At 40.9% G+C, this 20927-nt stretch overlaps 1 protein-coding gene across 2 annotated transcripts; it reads right to left on the bottom strand.

Moving 5' to 3' along the window:
- Window positions 1-394: 394 nt before the first annotated feature.
- Window positions 395-20914, bottom strand: LOC127634522 (protein prune homolog 2-like). Of its 2 annotated transcripts, XM_052114123.1 has the most exons (12): window positions 20898-20914; window positions 15173-15305; window positions 12179-12255; window positions 11544-11744; window positions 8244-8429; window positions 6468-6570; window positions 6158-6289; window positions 5524-5610; window positions 5319-5417; window positions 1302-1340; window positions 1143-1190; window positions 395-561 (listed from the first exon to the last, which is right to left on the bottom strand). In XM_052114123.1, exons 3-12 carry the CDS (start codon window positions 12231-12233, stop codon window positions 534-536), a joined length of 978 nt encoding a protein of 325 aa, XP_051970083.1. In that variant the 5' UTR covers window positions 12234-12255; window positions 15173-15305; window positions 20898-20914; the 3' UTR covers window positions 395-533. The 2 variants fall into 2 exon arrangements, with proteins under 2 accessions (XP_051970083.1, XP_051970091.1); XM_052114131.1 differs by lacking the exons at window positions 395-561; window positions 1143-1190; window positions 1302-1340 and adding an exon at window positions 2079-4751.
- Between the last annotated feature and the right edge of the window lie 13 nt (window positions 20915-20927).

Raw genomic sequence — 20927 nt, 5'->3', positions numbered from 1 at the left:
CTTGTGAGAGCTTGGATTTGCAAGAACTTCAATAATAAGAATATGTGAGAGAGTTTCGGGCCTATTAACAGAACTGTAACAAACAGAATCAGGCCAGTGCTGTGTTGTCACTCTGACTTACATTTGCTAAATGCTTAAAAAAAAAAAAAATACAATAAAAAAAAGCTATTATTGCTAATTAAAAACCTATTAATAGTTTTTTGTAAGGAAAACTTGACATGAAATGAAAAGTATAACAATTGAAAAAAAAACACAAAAAAAAGTAACGGCAGTGAATGTTAAATGTTAGCAGGGAAAGCAAAAACCTGATTACCCCAACTGGGCAAGTTTGAAAAAAAAAAAAACCTTTCGCAAGATAAATATGTGAGAGTAAGAAAATATTGTATTGGGGGTGGTTTGCTCTACTCATCCCAGCACTGTGAAACATCAAAGCATAAAAGTACCCATATTTTCTTACTTTACATTATTATTGCATCCACATCCATAAAAGACCTTCAGAAACATATAATTCATGCATCCTCTGCTGTCTGTGCTTATGAACTGCTCGTGTTGAGTTGAGATCTGCAAAAAAATACAAAATAAAAGTAATATAATTTATATTCCCTGCAAAAGAATTTAACATACTTTAAAGTCAACATGAAACAACATTTTACTTCAGTATTGTGACATATTTCAGAGTAAAACAGCATATTCAATAGGAAAAAGGATGGGACTTGATTTTATCCATCAGAAACTGATTGTGAAAAGTGGCCTTTACATTCTACAATGAAGACATCAATGTTTGAAGAAGCTTTTGGAGGCTGAAGGTTAACTACTACTCAAGAGCATCTTGATATCCCAATGTTAATGCTCATTTTTAAATTTATTGTAATTTGCTATAATTGCTGTAGCCATTATTAGATTGACGTTACTTCCAATAAATTACAGAAAAGTCATTTCAGAGCAGATTATTTTGGTGAAAGATTAGGAAGACAGACTTTTTTTCTTCTTTGGAAAAACTTAAAAACGAACTGTGCACAGTAAGTCCTGGAACGTGTATTGAGAAAGTAAATGGGGGCCAAGACTTGATTTTGACATCAAGTTTTAAACTACACTGTCAACATAATAAAATGGATTTTCGATAACAAGATTAAAAAACATACATAGATGAATTTGGTGGAATCTCAGGCCCGTAGAGGAAGCTGTTGATTCTTTATAGAGAAGGGAAATGGAGGAAGATTTAGATATTCACGTAGCAAGGGTTCTGTATAGCAGTATGGCATTTATACAGTGTCAAAAGTATGCTACTGTCTAATACTCACTTAGAGCTTTCTGCTGCTTCCCGTAACTCCTCATCCAGTCTAGAGATAAAGACATTCATTCATTTATATGCAGATACAAAATGATACAAAGAAAATTTAATTAGGTTTAATAAAAAAGTAAAAAAACAGCATTTGCCAATGCAAAATTAAAGAACCCATGATTTGGTTTGACATACACAATTTTTATATTTTTCCTGGAAGAGAAAGACTGTACAATTTAAATGCAAATATGTAATAAAGATTTATTTTGTCAACATTTATGAGTGCTCTAGCATATACTGTAGATGGCCTCAGAGCTAACAGACATGGACTGAAAGCCACAAAAGTCAATCTGGTAACATTAACATAAGCTTACAATTGTTAACAACAGTAGTTAACATGAACTAACAAAGAACAATACTTGAATATCATTTAATAATCTTTGTTAATGTTCATTTCAACATATACTAGCACATTTCTAAAACCAAAATGTGTTTATGTTAACATTAGATAATGCTTTGTGAATTAACATGAACTAACAATGAATAATTGTCTTTATGTTAACTAACATTAACAAAGATGAATAAACACAGTCAAAAACATATTTTGTTATTGAAACTTATTCATTTACTGATGTTAAAAAATGAAAGCTATTATAACCTGTTACTGCCCATTATATTAAATTAAACTTATTATAAATTGGTAGCATTTTCATTCTGATCTTATATTAAAATGAGTCATTAAATGTTTTATTCATTTAATTTATTGTAATGTTGGAACATTACTTGATATCTCACAGGCAAAAATTATTAAATTATAATAATAATCATAATAATCATATTTTATATTAATTTCTATAACTCCATTCCAAGGCTTAAGGACACTTAACAATCAAAAATGATGGCAGAAATAAAACATAAGGGTAAAACAAAGCTGTATATAACAGACATAGTGACATGAAAAAAGAAAACAACAGTAGAGTAAATGAGCACACTGAGTTAAACAACTGGCAATACAAAATGAAAGAATAGTATCAATGCATGACAAACTTAGCATTATGAACAGAGAGACAACAGGAAGACAAAATGAACATTTACAGGAGTAATACTGTGTGAGTTTTGAGGGCAGTGATAGAGGTGATGTCACTGAGGGTCTGTGGGAGTAAGTTCCAGTATATGCAAGCCATGAAAGCAAAAGATCTTCCACCTATGGTAGAAAGTCGATGTTGTGTCGAAATCTGACTCCCCACCAGATTCTGACTCCCTGCTAATTGATTGGCCCTTATCCCTAAAGCCAACCCCTACACCTTCCCCAAACCCTAACCTTATTGGTCCCTACCCATAAAGCCCATTCCTACACCTACCCCTAAACATAAGGATACTAGGAAGTCAGAATTTGAAACTACATCGGAACAGAGTAGTCCTGATGGTGCATTGAAGTCCTTCTGTAAAGTTCATACAGTACTTATAAGATCAGAGATGGTAAATATGATTTGATGTGCCTTCAATTTACTTAAGAAAGAATGGACCAGTTTTGCAATTTCCAATTTTTCACTTACTGGCAAAGCTTGTTAGAACAAATGCAACAAAATGAAGAGCAAAGCCATGCATTAGGTGTGTAATTGATGCGTAATATACTTATTTTATAATTCTTGTGTGACCACATATAATAGTGAGGACTCTGGCTGCTGCGCTTTGAATGTATTGAAGTCTGGAAATAGTTTTAGAAGGACGCCCGATGAGAAGTAATCAAGGCTTGAAGTGATGAAGGTGATTAAGGATATAGCAGAGGCTAGCTATGTTATGGAGATGGCAGAAAGTTATAGCCATGGAGCTGATGTGGTCTTCAAAGTTGAGGAAGGGGTCGAATGTAATGTCAAGGTCATAGACATTTTTAACTCCATCAGTGTCGATTGATAAATCTGAGTAATGGGAAATTACAGTTTGAGATCCAATAAGCATGATTTCTATCCTGGAAGGGATTAGTTTGAGAAACTTTTAGTTTACCCACTACTTAATATCGGTGGTACTTGCTTCTAATACATGCTTAGATAAATCTGTGTATCATCAGTGATAGTGAAGACCAAGAAGACGAATTATAGACCAGATAAATGAAGAAGTGAAGAGGACCAAGGACAGAGCCTTGCGGGGCACCTTGTGAAAAGGGGGCACATGAGGATCTATGTTGACCTATGAATATAATGTACTGTCTGTCATTCAGATTTGATTCAGACCAGAAAATAACAGTGTGAGATATATACAAATGGATGGAAACCTGGAGAGAAGTATGAAGTGGGAAATTGTATAAAAAAAATTATATTATACTGTAAAGGGTTCAGGGTTCAACAGACAAAAATAGCTGAGAATCCCTGGTAAAGGACAGAGTCCTTTGTATGTATGTGCATATGCAAATAACGGTGCCCTTTAGCCCAGCTTTTTAAATGTCTGTTCCTATGGAAACATGTATTCACAGGTTTTAAATTATACAGTCACAACTCCTGAACAGATTCTCACAAATACACCCAACACCTCTTCAACAGCTAAAGCTGTCAGCGACTGTCTCTCTCTGAACAGGCTTTTTACATGCACAAATGATCAGTGTCTTGATGGCTTCCCTGTTTACTCTCATTCTGTATATACTAATGGCAAAGATGCATTGCAACACATTTATATGTATCAGTCAGTTATTTGTTACCAGTCAAAAGTTTAGACACACCTACACTTTCTTTATTATAACTGCTCTTTTCACATTTTACAATAAAAGTAAAGTGACTGAAACTAAGAAATAACTCAAAAGTATGTGAATTATGTAGTGACCACAAAATGTTAAACAAATAAAAACTAAATTATATATTAGCTTCTTTCTTTCATCCCCTTTTTCTCCCAATTTGGAATGCCCAATTCCCACTACTAAGTAGGTCCTCGTGGTGGCGCGGTTACTCTCCTCAATCCGGGTGGCGGAGGACAATCCACGCATCTTATGTGGCTCGTTGTGCATGACACCACGGAGACTCCCAGCATGTGGAGCCTCATGGCTCATGCTATCCTCCGTGATCCATGCACATCTTACCAGGCACCCCACTGAGAGCAAGAACCACTAATCGTGACCACGAGGAGGTTACCTCATGTGACTCTACCCTCACAAGCAACCGGGCCAATTTGGTTGCTTAGGAGACCTGGCTGGAGTCACTCAGCACACCCTGGATTCGAACTCGCGACTCCAGGGGTGGTAGTCAGCGTCAATATTCGCTGAGATACCCAGACCATTCTCTGTTAAATTGTATTCTTTCCCACATCTAACAAACAAATACATTTAAATGTTTTGTTAAAAAAATCATACACACAGAAGGCAATTTATTTTTGTCTAATAAACTACTTTCAAGCATTTACAGTAAGAAAATAAGCCTTTAGTTAAAGGTGTTCCCATGCATGCTGGACATTTGCAGCTGTTTTCCTTCATTATCTGTTCCATCTCATCCATTAAAAAAAAATAAAAAAATGTTAGTTTGTAAAGAAGTTCAAGCTTAGGCACAATTTATGTTTGTCTACAAAACTGAACAACAATTACTACTTGAATCTAAAATGTGTTAATTTGAATTGTAGACTAAACTGAATTGTTTCACAAAACTGAAGAATTTTGTGGTGTATTTTGACTTTTGGCATAGTCTTAATTTCTGAGATTGTGATAGATTTGCATTTGGAGTTCTGATTTTCTTCTTAATTTGAAAATTTGAAAATTTGAACCAGGAATTTGAATTCTATAATCGGAATTTGTACAACATATTCCACTTCTAAAAAAAAAAAGTAAACAAATCTGCTGTTTACAAATATGCCACAAAAATTTCACATATCTATAATTCAAATTAACCTTTTTTTATTTAAATACTGTACTTTAGTCTTTGTGCTAGTTCCATATTTAAGCATAATCCAATAGATCAAAAGATTTTTAAGATCATGGCAAACATGTCAGTCAAGTGTATCCAAATGTTTGACTGGTAGTTTACATATCACTAATTTCTAAAGCATTTATATTACTCACCTGATGATGCATTCAGGTATGTCGACGTACTCCATTGGGATGAGTTCTTCTAGTTCTGCTAAGCTGTTCACATACCTGATCTTACTGCTGAACTTTGAGCTGGGCAAAGAGAACATTTTCCAGTAAAACAGCAGAAAACCATTCATTCATTTTGATCATTTTGATCACTTTTGTTTTAAAATTGTCTTTATTTCTGTCACTGTACCTGATAAACGGTTTAGTGATTGCTAGAATTGTCCTGATGAACCATGATGGATGAACAATGATGAAAGATTTCAAGTTCTTTCTCAGCCTGAAAACGTGTAAACACATCAAAATAAGATCTTTTTTCATGTGTGTTCAAACATTTGGTGCTCTGCATATTCTACATTTAACATAGCAATTTTATTGACACATATTTTACATTTTCAGAATAAAATGTGAGGGGTGCTTGCCCAAACAAAACTCACTGCCATGATGCTATTGTGTTGTGGGTGGTTTCCAGGACATTGCTTTGTGGTTTCTAAGGTTGTGTGAGTGTATTTAGCATGATACTATCATGGTTGCTAAATATGGCTAGGCTCCCTCCTTCAATATAAGATTAAGGAGTACATTCGCCAATTTTATTGTCACGTTTTTAGCACATTGCTCAGATGCTGAGGTGTTCTGAGTGGTTGCTACAGTAGGTAGCTAACTGACGGTTTTATAGTCAGTCAGGCCGAAATCATAAATCTGATCACTTTTAATAGCTCACATCTCCGCAAAACCACATATAATTTGAGGTAACTTTCATGTCCATTCTTAGCAAACACCACTATGCCAGTAGTATATAAATATAATAGTATATATATTTCCTTTACCTCCTATCAATCATCTGGTAGCATCTCTTGAGCCAGTTGAGGCCTGGCATCCTGCGGTGTGGAGTGGCTCCATTCAGATAGACGATCATGTAGTCCTCTGCTACCATGAGCTCCAGTGTACTGATTGCAAAACTGAAGAGTAATTCACATTCATTTAGTGATTTATTATCAATACATATTATTATTATAATCATATTACTACTTCTCTTTCATGACTGAGTTAACAAGTCTTTATCAATCATTTCAATTATATCAGAGCAATCGAATAACCCAAAAATCCTAATGGGAATCTAATTCTGGTTGAACTTACAGAAAGAGATTTTCCATAATCTCGTGGTAGTCCTCTCTGTCACTGTCAGGCAGGAAACATGCAGCAAATACAATGATAGCATTGGCACCATTGCCATAGTAGCCTGTGAGCGGAAGAAAATCAGTAATGTAAAGGATATCCTGTCAAAGCAGATTTATCTGAATCATTTCTCCATTAGCACACAAAGTCATCAATGTATAGTTAGTATGTACTTACAATGGAGACATACAGTATGAGGCAAGTGTGCAGAACTACAAATAAACATTTAACTTATACAATTGTCACACTGTTTCAAAAGTACAACCATAACACATTACACATGTTAGCATGAGAGTGGTGTGATAGAATCACTTACCAGCCTATTCTGTGGAAACTTATATCGGGTCTTTCAACTCATGTCATGACTATGTAAACCCCAAAACTCCACCCAGAAGAAATACATGATAACACATAACCAAAAATTCATCCACCTAGAAAAGTAGTCCTGCATTAAGAGGATGGTTTGGCAATTTTACAACTCAAATTTCAAATTTTTTATGAAAATGTGTTAACAAAAATATAAGCTGCACATTTCTTCTTTTAGAGGCTCTGGTCAACATGCCCCATAGACTTCCATTGTAAGTGCATTTCTGTATATATTGCAGAGGCTGTCGATACAGCTTAGCTTGTATTTAACGAGGAATATTCCTTTGAAAACGATTATCATGTATAGCAGGAATTCTCAACGGGGGCGTTCAAAGGATGCCAGGGGGTGCTGAGAGCAAATTAGTAGAGAGGGGGATGTTAGGTTACAAATGGGGGGTGTTTATCAGTCATAATAATAATATCTATCATCAAGATCCTCTTTGCATTAAAACGTTTATCTAGACTTGGAGTATATCAGTTGGTTCTCAATAATACAGGTTTTTATGGATTTGTACCACGGCTCATCTGATTTTGAAGTGTAGTGATGCACTACAAAGTATCTGGTTTAACAACGTCAAATACACAAGTGGAGGCACAACCTCGGCTAATGCACCTGTATGGCTCTGTAGATGGTAATGGGTCAATGGACAGAGCAGCGCGAGCGCAAAGCTCTTAATGCTTGAGCTCTTAAACTTGCAGCTTTGCTAGAATCAGTGAGAAGTGCGGCGCGAGAAGAGAAGACATTTGAATTCGTCACATAATTCTACATCATCACCCTTGAATTTATTATAGTAACACTTACTCTACTTTAGGCAGAAATGTCACTACTATCATATCACTACTATAGCTCCATTAACTTTGTCATAGGTTACATTAGGGGAGTGAGGGAATATAATACATTTTTGTCACAACTTAGAAATATCTATATTTGTATTTATTGTTTATACATGTGTTTAGAGTAGGTCTACTGTTAATAATTTCAAAAATGCCATAGTTTTTTTTATAGAAATCATGTTACATCTAACCATGGTAGTGAAGAAGATCCATGCTTCCATGTGTTTACTGTGGTCTTGTTACAAATACCACTGTTAAAACTATAAAAATTAAAAATTAAAATTAATAATTGTAAATTTTCAAAAAGGCAAATGTAAAATCAATTAACAATATCACTTTTATTATTAGTCTTTGCATTTTCATTTTATAGGCCCAGATGTAACCTCCATTTGCTTGAATTCAAGAAATGCAAGGTTTGGTCTCACATTCATGACGCATAAGCCTGCTATCACAAATAGTGTGTTTTGTGGTGGGGTGCGGGGGTGTTCCTTGTTTTTTGGTACAACAAAGAACCACTGATGTAGAGGGTGAACGTACCTCCATGGGAGATGACTTTTTGGTAAGGTTCAATGCACTTCATGTTGATGCGATGTTCCTGCTCTCCAATGATGACGGTTCTCCAGAGTTTGGAATCCTGCCTCTCTTGCTCAGCGGTGTATGTAGGAATTGGCTCTGCATGTGTGATTGTTTCTTTGACAGAATCTCTCTGGGATGCTTTAGGCTCTGAGGAAAAAATTAAGTGCCAAGATAGTAGTTTTCTATATGTAAAACAGATAGTTCCAATGCTAGACGAGCCTTCTCGACAACCAGCTGTGGAATTACTGTAAACGCACCTGTTACTGAGCATTCTATAAATGAATGGTGCGTTCACTTCATGTCAGAAAACTGTTATTTTAACTTGACAACTTGTAGATTCAACACGGAGCATTTAATGTCCTCTGAGAAATGATTTGTGTCTATGGCAACACTGATAACCCATCCATGTGCGGCTTTGTTGTTGATGACACTAAAATATTGAATCACTACATTAATTCACCTCTATATGTGCCTACAAAAACTTTAAGAGCAGAGAAAGTGCACCAGCTAAAACTGTAAATAAGAAAATTGTATATCAAACAGAAATATGTGTAAACCTCTTTTTAATGACTGTCAATTTGGAGCTTTCATAGAAGAAGATATGAACACAAGTCAGAATCTCATCCTGCATTAAATTCAACATTACGCACCAAGTTAGTAAACTCCTTGTGTTAATATAATGAACTAAAAACCCTAATAAATTGACTCTACTCAATGGATTGAGTAAACTCATTCCTTCAATTGAATTGAGTAATGGTGTCTCCAAAACTTGAGTAATTAAGTTCACTCAACTTGTTGTTCATATAGAATGAACTCAACTATTTAAATGAAGGTAACTATATCTAAACTCTGTGTGTGTGAGTGTGTGCATGCCATTGAATGTTCTTGTTTTAACTTAATAATTTTAGTTGAATTAACGCAAATCTCAATCATAATATAACACAGCTTAGAAAATGAAGATTTTAACTGATTCTAGGTCAATCCTTGTTTCTCCACAGAAATGCAGTCATCTGTACTTCTGTAGCAAAATCACAAAGAAAACTGAGATAGTGTTAACAGGGTCCAACTTGACCAAAGGGGACACAGATCACCCTAATGGTGACATCACATGATAGAACTGTTTGCAACAAAACAACATAAATAATAAGGTAAAACCTATTTAAATATTTAAAACTATTTAAACTATTTAAATGCCCCTATATGTTTCCTTTGACCATGGAAAGTTACATAGTTCAACCGCAAGGTTTTGTACTAAATGGCTCAAGAGTTATGAAAACATAAAATCTTAAGTCTATAGATTTTGAAGTTAAGATATTTGAGTTATATGCACCCAAAACTTGACATTTCAAGAATTGTTTAATTAAGACAACTTGATTATTCCAGTAAAAACAACATTATGCTTTAAAGTGATTACTTGGTGGAAGAATTGTTTTTCCCCTTTATTTTTAATAATGCGTTTAACTATTCAATGAATATTGGTGTCTTTTATCATATTGCTGTTGTCACCATTTTATAAAAGCAATATGTCATTCTAGCCTATACATTACAGCTATTTTACTATGGGTAAGGGGGTTTTAGGCACTTTTTTATTTTTATTTTATAAGTTAACAGAAGTGTCAGCGCTTCCTTGTGTCAGTTCCAAAATCCTTGTCAATAGATCATGTGGATTTTCAGATTCTTTTATGAATTTTATGTTAAATAAAAAATCTGCAATTTTGGTTACATTTCATGTGCGATCAAAATCGAAATTGTATTAAACAAATATTTATAGTATGCATTTTTATAACCGCTTCAGTCACCCTACTTTCCCTGCCCAAACATATCGGTGAAGCAATTCCACACTGCTGGACAGAGAAATACTGTAATCAGTTAATATTCAACTTCAAATTAGCAACATCATTTATAATTTGTACATAATGTAGATAGATAGATGGATGGACAGAAAGACAGACTGATGGATCGATGGATAGATAGATAGATAGATAGATAGATAGATAGATAGATAGATAGATAGATAGATAGATAGATAGATAGATAGATAGATAGATAGATAGATTTGATGAATGGCTGGACGGACAGACGGACAGAAAGACAGACAGATGGATGGATGGATGGATGGATGGATGGATGGATGGATGGATAGATAGATGGATGGATGATAGATTGGATGGATGGATGGATGGATGGATGGATATATGGACGGATAGATAGATAGATAGATAGATAGATAGATAGATAGATAGATAGATAGATAGATAGATAGATAGATAGATAGATAGATAGATAGATAGATAGATAGATAGATAGATAGATAGATAGATATGATGGATGGACTGACGGACGGACAGAAAGACAGACAGATGGATGGATGGATGGATGGATGGATGGATCGGACAGAAAGACAGACAGATGGATGGATGGATAGATGGATGGATGGATGGGAGGAATGGATGGATGGATGGATGGATATATAGATAGATGGATGGATATATAGATAGATGGATGGATGGATATATAGATAGATGGATGGATGGATGGATGGATGGACGGACGGACAGATGGATAGATATATAGATGGAATGACGGACGGACAGACGGACAGACAGATGGATAGACATATAGATGGAATGACGGACGGACGGATGGACGGACAGACAGATGGATAGATATATAGATGGAATGACGGACGGACGGACGGACGGACAGACGGACAGATGGATAGACATATAGATGGAATGACGGACGGACGGATGGACGGATGGAATGACGGATAGATATATAGATGGAATGACGGACGGACGGACAGATGGATCGATAGATAGATAGATAGATAGATAGATAGATAGATAGATAGATAGATAGATAGATAGATAGATAGATAGATATGATGGATGGACGGACGGACAGAAAGACAGATGGATGGATGGACGGACAGAAAGACAGACAGATGGATGGATGGATGGATGGATGGATGGATGGATGGATGGATGGATGGATGGATGGATGGATGGATGGATGGATGGATGGAGGAATGGATAGATGGATGGATATATGGATAGATGGATGGATGGATGGATATATAGATAGATGGATGGATGGATGGATATATAGATAGATGGATGGATGGATGGATATATAGATAGATGGATGGATGTATGGATGGACGGACGGACAGATGGATAGATATATAGATGGAATGACGGACGGACAGACAGACAGATAGATAGATAGATACTGTATGTGTTGAATTTTATTTCCTACCTTCCCAGTCTATTTCATGGTCAGTGTAATCTGCCTCATCAGGTGTGTCCAGATCATCCACATTGATGTCGAGGTCATCTGGTGTGTCGAACAGGTCATCTTCACTTTGGTCCAATGACAGGCTAATAAGAGGAGCTGACAGTTTTTTTCTCTGTGTGCCACCGCCCTCTTGGCCCTGTAGTGGCAGGGAGGTGGGTGGGACTAGAGGGAATCAACGGAGAGACTAATACATAGATCATAATATTTCAAATCTGTATTTTAAGAATTCCAAATAATACACTGCCCTGATGCACAATGTCAGTTACCAAAGTAGGACATGTTCCTGGAGCAACATCCTTTTTTTTATTTTGAAACAACATGCCTATCAAGTAATCAGAGCTCTACCACTAACCATAACCCCTTGCCCAAATGTTCCCTTAGAATAATATTGAAAAAATGGTTATGATCTGAGTAAATCATGTTAAGCCTAACATGACTGGATATAATTAGAAGATGGCTTTTCATTTGCACCTCTGATTCATGACAGTTTCACTGCTCTGTGAACTTTCAGTAAGCTTTGTAAATTTATTCACAGATATCTTGTGATATCTTAAATTCAATCTGATTCTGTAAGTGTCAGTATTTTCCAGTCTCACCTGGTCTACTGTCTGCCCCCTCAAAACTCATCTTGCGTTCAGGAGGCTGGGCCATCCACACATTGCCAGAAGGGGAACTATGGGAGACTATGTGTCAGATGTCACATCAACAATCATCATCACTGCATTTAAATATTTCTGTCAGGCTTGTTTTTCTCTAAGCACTTTTTTTTATAAACTTGTTGTTATATATCCATAACATGATCATAAAATGCAATCATCATAATAATAAACCTAATATATTAAGCACCCTTATAAAGATGGTATATTTACATAAGTGGAAAGTCACTAAAATAATTCAAATGGACCATAATAAACCATAGCTAATCCAGCCATACTTACAGGCCCTCCACTTTTAAAACACTTCTGTTGAAATGTGAGCTATAAAATAGGGACTTCAGAAAGAATCCGGAAATGCTGTAGCCCTTTGATATGTTGTAATAGCGCTCTTGTCGTTTACAGTACACAACAAATGTGCAGGCTGTCAACAGCAAACAGGAAGTAGTGTGGATAGTCTAATCTGAACTACAATTCTATCTTTAGTTACCATTCCTACATCAATTATACATACAATTTAGAAGCATTAACTGAAAAAGAAAAAGCTTTTATGGTGAAACATAGCAGAAAACATTAAGTACTTTCTTCATTGATAAGTTCAAGCACGAACTTGAAAATATTAAGTAAATTCATCATTCGACTGATTGATCTACCTTATAAGAAAATGTGATTTATGATTGTTTGTTATCTGTACACTGTGTCATCATGTATCAATCCTAAATAAGAAAACCAAAAAAAGTCATAGTCATTTGCTAAATTGAGTCAATTTCACTGGTTAATATAATAAGTCAATTCTACTTAACATTTCAAAGCTGGTCTTCCCAGCATGCACTGGGCTTATATAATTATTGAGTGTGCATGGTTTCACTGTTTGAAGGTTTATTTACAACATTTGAATTGTTAATTTTATTGTTCAGTTTGGTAACTCCTTATCTTGTGCAGTCTTAATTTCATTTTCTGCTCAAAATGACCTGTTCACAATCAAAACAATTATGCGTTGATTGTCACCGTCATGATGTTTTGTGCACCAAGTGTTCAGGTCTGCGTGCGGAGCTCTTTAATTTATTACTTTCACCACTAATGCAAGGTGATTGTCTCATAAACTACATAGCATGCATAATGTTTCCTCATGGGAGGCTTCTGTATGTCATGTTGTTCACGATTAAACATGTGATTGTAAGGAAATTTCAAAACGTGAAATGTCTTTTCACGAAAAGTGTATTTAAGTACCATGTATTTTACATGGGGTTTTATCAAACTATACAATGATGACTCTTAAGACATTACAGATTTTACAGTTTTCATTTTCTGTTAATGCATGGTTTTCTGTAAAGCCGCTTTGAAACGATGTGTGTTGTGAAAGGCGCAATACAAATAAACATGACTTGACTTGACGTACAGTATATATAAATGTGAGTAAAAGTTACTGCATTCACCATAATCTTTTTATTACATTTACTCACTTAAATCAATATTCACTTTAATCAATATTATGTCATGAAGTAAATTTTCCTTAATTTTATATCATTAAGGTGTGTCTAAGAAAAGCTGTGTGCAAAATCTTTTGTCTTTTTTATCAGTATTGTGACTACGTGTGTAAATCTACAGTACCAAAGTGCACACCCACTCACACAGGCACGCACGCACACACACACACACACACACACACACACACACTCACAGGTGGGTACACACACACACACACAGGCTCACACACACACACACACACACTCACACAGGCGCACACACACACTCACAGAGGCGTGAACACTCACACACACACACACACACACAAACCATTTTTTTTTTTTTATCATGGTGGGGGCTTTCCATTAACTTTTTATACTGAGCTAATGATATTTTCTATCCCCTAAAGCCATTTACCTCATGAGGACTGATGGCTGGTCCTCACAATGTAAGCTAAACCCTAACAAAAATATAGAGTTCAAACTTGCCACTGTTTATTTTTCACATGAAAATAAGCTTTGCAATATCCCAGAAATGATCGCCACACCTCCACACACACATCATGGTAGGGACTTTCCAATTACTTTTTAAACTGAGCCAATAATATTTTGGTAAAACTCCACATTAACATACTCTTTGTAAAGGATTACAAATTGGATCATTAATGACTAACAATTAATTTACTTATGCATTATAAATAATTGATATTCAGTTATATAAACATGATCAAAAAGGGTGACAGTCATGAAATACGTTACAAATGACGAGCCATTTTACCTCACATGTTATAAATGTGTAATAACTAGTAATTTAAGAAAATGTACTTTCATGTAAAGTGGACACATATGAAGAATTCCCAACATTAGAAACCTACGTACATGAAGATCTGCATGATTTAATAGCCATCTGCCAGATGGTTGATAGTTTTCAAACAGAGAATGAGAGAGAAAGAGAGTGGTGGGTGATCTATTCCCTCTATTCCTAAAATGCTGGATTAATCCATCCATCCATCCTCTACAGCAAGAAACAGGAGATGGGGGAAGTGCTTATATGCCATCATCAACAACCCCTTCTTTTTCATTGTGAATCAGTCTTCCGCCTCAGTGTGCACAAACACAGTTGCACACACACATAATTAAATACATGAGCCATGGATTTGAATGCTGGCTAAAGCAGGTCAGCTGTTCTGATTGGCTGAAACTTCATCATGATAAAAAAGAGACTTCAAGCATGACAAACACTCATTTAGGATGTAAGCACACATAAAGGCAGCTGCCGTTGTCTTGCATCATAAAGGATGCTGAATCAAAGCCTCTTCCGTTACCGAACAAACACAGATGCATCACAAACAGCCGCCCATCCCATTCCCTGCCTCCATCCCTGTGGGTTCCCATCTCAGGGTTTAAAATGCTAACATGTCTTTCTTAAAACCCTCACATCCCCTGATATAATCACCCATAATACACTCACCACCACGGCTGAGATGCAGTTCTCTCTCCTGACCTGGATTTAAGATCATAGATGTGTGCCTGTATCTCTCAGAGTCAGGGATGCTCAGCTCATCTGCTGACGAGAGCCTCCACCATTTTCTGGTCATGTGACCCTATCAAGCAACAAATAAGCATGTGAGGCTGTTTCCTCCGCCCTGAGCTTGAGATACACATGAGTGAGAGAGGCTCAACACACTGCTGCGCAGCTAAATATGAAGCCGTTGGGGGTCTGACAGAACAGGTGAACTATGAATGAGTCTGACTGTCAAGTAGGGAGGGAGAGATGTGCCTCAGGATGGATATGATATGAAGCTGAATGGACATGAATGAGGCAAAATGTGAGAGCCATTGGAACAGCTGCAAATCTGTTGAGTCACTATGAGCATTTGGGTTCAGATTTATTAAATAAATAAAGCTGTTCTCATATTGGTGGTGCACTGCATTTAGTTACTATTTTTTATTAATAATAATGATTACAATATATAGGTGTTTTTTTTTATTTATATGGGCACTTTTAGCACTGTGGACTTCTAAAAAGTAAAGTCCCATTAAAACATTTTTCACACTCTCATTTTATGTATCATAAAAACACAATTAATGACACTTTTTATATGCTTTCAAAGCTTACTGCTTGATTGGAAATTAAGTGCTTATATATATATATATATATATATATATATATATATATATATATATATATATATATATTGCTTGTCACGAACCCCGCTCCTCTGCCCCATCTCCGCGTCCACGAGCACGCACACATGCACTCCGCGAGCGTGCTCGCTTCCCGCTTCCTCGCTCCGCCCCCTTGAGCTCGTACGCTCTGTTTCCTCCCTCGCGAGCTCACACGCTCGTTCTGCTATTACGAGCTCTCGCTCGTAAACTCTCTCCCCCCTCTGACCCACTTGCACTCACGCGCTTCCTATCTTCACACATTAGTTTCACCTGCCACAGTCCCAATCACCTGTCATTCGTTTCACCTGCACCTTCCCCTATAAATACCCAGCACTTCCGTTTCACGGGTGTTGGTTATTGTATTTAGATTCCTGTGTTTAGTTTCCCGTACCTTTGCCCCCGCTAGTCCCGTCTAGTTTTGCCCCTGCTAGTCCCGTCTAGTTTTGCCCCTACTCGTCACCTCTTAGCTTGCCAACTCGTTCCCACTTGTTATTGTTATTCAGATTACCCCGGCTTTTGACCCTACGCTCCCCGTTGACCATTCTTCTCTTGACTTGCCCCTTTTTGTACTGTTGCACTGCTTTTAAACACATTAAAAGCAGTTCTCACCGACATTGTGACTGTCTCTACTTGTGTGTGTGTGTTTGGGGTTACAGAATAACCAACCTCACCGCAGACAGTCACAATGTTTCACGCTAAGGATTCGCGCAGCTCTCTAGAGCGGAGAAGCACATCTCATTCGGCGCGCGGAGCTACAGTGTGGAGAGAGGACCACGCGCTCACGGCCCGGGGGCAGCAGGTATGCACAATGTCTGATTTATGTCACCTTGTTTCACCTGTGTCTGCCCCCGAGCCCGTTTATGCATCCAGTGCATTTCTGAGCGCCGTGCACTCTTCGGGCGCTAACCTAGGGTTTTCTATGCAAGGCAGCGGTTGTGTAACGCATAACCCCGCCCTTGACATTATGGAGCCAGCGGCCCGACTCTTGGGGTTGCGTCAGGGGAGTCAACCCTTGGAGGTTTTTATTTTTGATTTTTGTGCCCTGGCTGACCAGGTGAATTTTGATGAGGTGGCTCTGAAAGACATTTTTCAATGTGGACTGAATGAGCCAACCTCATCATTAATGCCTGGTGGTCGCTGCCCCCTTAACCTGGTTCAGTTTATTGACCTCGCCCTACTGTACTCTGGTTCCTCGTTCACTGTGGGGGAGGCAGACACTGAACCAGCGCTCCACACAAAGACCCCCCTCTTGAAGCCTTACACGGCCCCCGTTTTTAAGCCTTACACGGCCCTAGTCCCGAAGCCTGACACGGCCCCAATCCCGAGGCCTGTCACGGCCCCAGCCTCAGCCTGCACGCCAGAGAGCCAGCGCCCATGCCGCCACGGCCAGAGAGCCAGCGCCCATGCCGCCCGGCCAGCGAGCCAGCGCCATGCCGCACGGCCAGCGAGCCAGCGCCCATGCCCGCCACGGCCAGCGAGCCAGCGCCCATGCCCGCCACGGCCAGCGAGCCAGCGCCCATGCCGCCCACGACCAGCGAGCCAGCGCCCATGCCGCCCGCGCCAGCGAGCCAGCGCCCATGCCCGCCACGGCCAGCGAGCCAGCGCCCATGCCCGCCACGACCAGCGAGCCAGCGCCCATGCCGCCACGCGCCAGCGAGCCAGCGCCCATGTCCGCCACGGTCAGCGAGCCAGCGCCTGTAGCCTCGACCGCCCCAGAGCCAGCGCCTGTAGCCTCGACCGTCCCCATGGCCACATCCCCTGTTGGCCGAAGGCGTCAGAGAAGGAAGAGGGCCCCTTCTCCCCAGTCTCGTCTTGTGCTCAAGACCGCAGAGGTTCCCCAGAGTCTTCCACGGCTCTGCCGGGTTCTGCTCCGCCCCGAGTCTTCCACGGCTCTGCGGGTTCTGCTCCGCCCCGAGTCTTCCACGGCTCTGCCGGGTTCTGCTCCGCCCCCCGAGTCTTCCACGGCTCTGCCGACCTCTGCTCCGCCCCCCGAGTCTTCCACGGCTCTGCCGACCTCTGCTCCGCCCCCCGAGTCTTCCACGGCTCTGCTGGGCTCTGCTCCGCCCTCAGAGTCTTCCACAACTCTGCCGGCCTCTGCTCGCCCCTCAGAGCCCTCCCGGGCTCCGCCTCACGAGTCTCTCAGGGCTCCTCCTCTCGAGCCTCCCAGGGATCATCCGCTTGAGCCTCCGAGAACTCCTCCTCACGAGCCTCCTAGGGCTCCTCCTCACGAGCCTCCCAGAGCTCTACCCCTCAAGTCCCTCAGGGCTCCCCCTCCTTCCAAGCCTCTCACGGCTTCACCCCTCGAGTCTTTCAGGGCTCCATCCCTCGAGTCTTTCATGGCTCCACCCCTCAAGCCTCTCACAGCTTCGCCCCTCGAGTCTCTCAGTGCTCCATCCCTCGAGTCTCTCAGTGCTCCACCCCTCAAGCCTCTCACGGCTCCACCCCTCAAGCCTCTCACGGCTCCGCCCCTCGAGTCTTTCAGGGCTCCGCCCCTCGAGTCTTTCAGGGCTCCGCCCCTCGAGTCTTTCAGGGCTCCACCCCTCAAGCCTCTCACGGCTTCGCCTCTCGAGTCTCTCAGGGCTCCTCCCCCTCTCAAGCCTCTCAGGGCTCCCCCTCGAGTCTTTCAGGGCTCCTCCTCCTCTCAAGCCTCTCAGGGCTTCGTCTCTCGAGTCCTTCAAGGCTCCCCCCCTCAAGCCTCTCGAGCCTTCCAGGGCTCGGCCACTAGAGGCTCCTACGGCTCTGCCTCCCGAGCCTCCTACGGCTCCCCCTCCAGAGCCTCCTACGGCTCCACCTCCCGAGCCCCTCATGGCTCTGCTCCCAAAGACTCCAGAGCTTCCTAGGGCTCCGCCTCTCGAGCCTTCCACGGCTCCACCACCCGAGCCTCCTACGGCTCTGCTCCCTAAGACTCCAGAGCCTTCTAGATATTCGCCTCCCGAGCCTCCTGCGGCCCCGCCTCCCAAGCCTCCTACGTCGCCACCTCCCCCGGCTCTGCCTCCAGAGCCTACCAGGGCTTCACTCCTGGAGCCTTCTACGGCGCCACCTCCCACGGCGTTACCTCCCTCGGCTCTGCCTCCAGAGCCTTCCAGGGCTTCACCTCTGGAGCCTCCTACGGCACCACCTCCATGGGCTCCACTTCCTGAGCCTTCCAGGCCTTCGCCCCTAAAGCCCCCCTTGGCTCCACCTCCAGAGCCTTCCAGGCCTTCGCCCCTAAAGCCTCCTTCGGCTCCACCTCCAGAGCCTTCCAGGCCTTCGCCCCTAAAGCCTCCGTCGGCTCCACCTCCGGAGCCTTCCAGGACCCCACCTCCAGAGCCAACTACGGTGCCGCCTCTGACGACTCCGCCTTTCACGGCTCAGCCCGGACTTCCTGACCCTCTACCTGTCCTGTGGCCTCTTCCCTGGCCTCCGGACCCTGTTCCTGTCCGGTGGTCACCTTCCAGACCCCCGGACCCAGTCCCTGTCCTCCAGTCGCCTTCCAGACCTCCTGACCCAGTCTCTGCCCTATGGCTGCCCCCTAGATCTCCCAACCACCCGCCTGTCCGCTATGTTCCCCCTGACCTTGCCTTGAACTGCCCATTGACCCCCATGGACTGTTTTATTTCCCTTTTGTACCTTCTATCCCCCTTGGACTGCCCTCATATTGTTTGTGTGTTTTGTGGGTTTTCTATTCCCTCGAGCTCACATGCTCGTTCTGCACCCCGCGAGCTCACACGCTCGTTCTGTCCCCCGCGAGCTCACACGCTCGTTCTGTCCCCCGCGAGCTCACACGCTCGTTCTGTCCCCCGCGAGCTCACACGATCGTTCTGTCCCCTCGCGCTCCTCGCAGCCGAGCGCGGCCGTCAGGAGCCGTCCTATTCAGAGGGGGGAGTACTGTCATGAACCCCGCTCCTCTGCCCCATCTCCGCGTCCACGAGCACGCACACATGCACTCCACGAGCGTGCTCGCTTCCCGCTTCCTCGCTCCGCCCCCTTGAGCTCGTACGCTCTGTTTCCTCCCTCGCGAGCTCACACGCTCGTTCTGCTATTACGAGCTCTCTAGTTTTGCCCCCCCTTTCCTGTCTAGTTTTGCCCCTGCTAGTCCCGTCTAGTTTTGCCCCTACTCGTCACCTCTTAGCTTGCCAACTCGTTCCCCTGTCTTCGTTCCCACTTGTTATTGTTATTCAGATTACCCCGGCTTTTGACCCTACGCTCCCCCTTGACCATTCTTCTCTTGACTTGCCCCTTTTTGTACTGTTGCACTGCTTTTAAACACATTAAAAGCAGTTCTCACCGACATTGTGACTGTCTCTACTTGTGTGTGTGTGTTTCGGGTTACATTGCTTTAAACATCATTTGTCTTATATTTTATCATGCATGGTCTTCACTGAAATTTTTGACAAACTGGTTAACAACACTAAATAAAAAAAAATTATAATATTATTAGGGGCTAAATTGTTTGATTTGGTGGAAATTAAGCCACATTTTCAATTTTCACACACATATATATATTGCTAAAAGAAAATAAAGCATTAGGTGCATTAAGCATGCACTCTAACCTGACACAAATATGTAGTTTCTCAATTAACATGAGTTCATAAAAAGTGCATGCATAATAATGACAGGCCTACAAAAATATGAAAATGGTGTTTAAAGCAGTTTAGTTGGATTATATCACACTGCAGGACACTGTTGTATCATGTCACATCAACTGATGCATTTCTGAATATGTATACATACTGAAATCATATGTAGTATTCTTGTCACTGTTATACCTATGCTTTAGATCATTCACATAGACAGAGGATCATTCTCTTTATGAGGTTTCATTAATAGCATAAGCACAGACAGGGAAGACTATATGTTCAGTAGAATAAGTGCACTACACCGAGATTTGCTGGTATGAATCTGTACCTTCATAATAAATAATGACAATGGAAATCAATATGTAAAAGTGAGCCCAGTCAAGGCTCGCTCTGTTTCATATCATATTCTGTGATTTAAGATTTAAGTCACAGTGCCGAGAGAATTGTGTTGTGCATTCAGCTACTCACCAGCTTTGTGTTCCTAGTGTCTTGAAGTGT

The sequence above is a fragment of the Xyrauchen texanus genome, chromosome 4, assembly GCF_025860055.1.
Source record: "Xyrauchen texanus isolate HMW12.3.18 chromosome 4, RBS_HiC_50CHRs, whole genome shotgun sequence".
Taxonomy (NCBI): Eukaryota; Metazoa; Chordata; class Actinopteri; order Cypriniformes; family Catostomidae; genus Xyrauchen; species Xyrauchen texanus.
The sequence above is the reverse complement of the archived record's forward strand: the minus strand, read 5'-3'. Positions and strand labels throughout refer to the sequence as shown.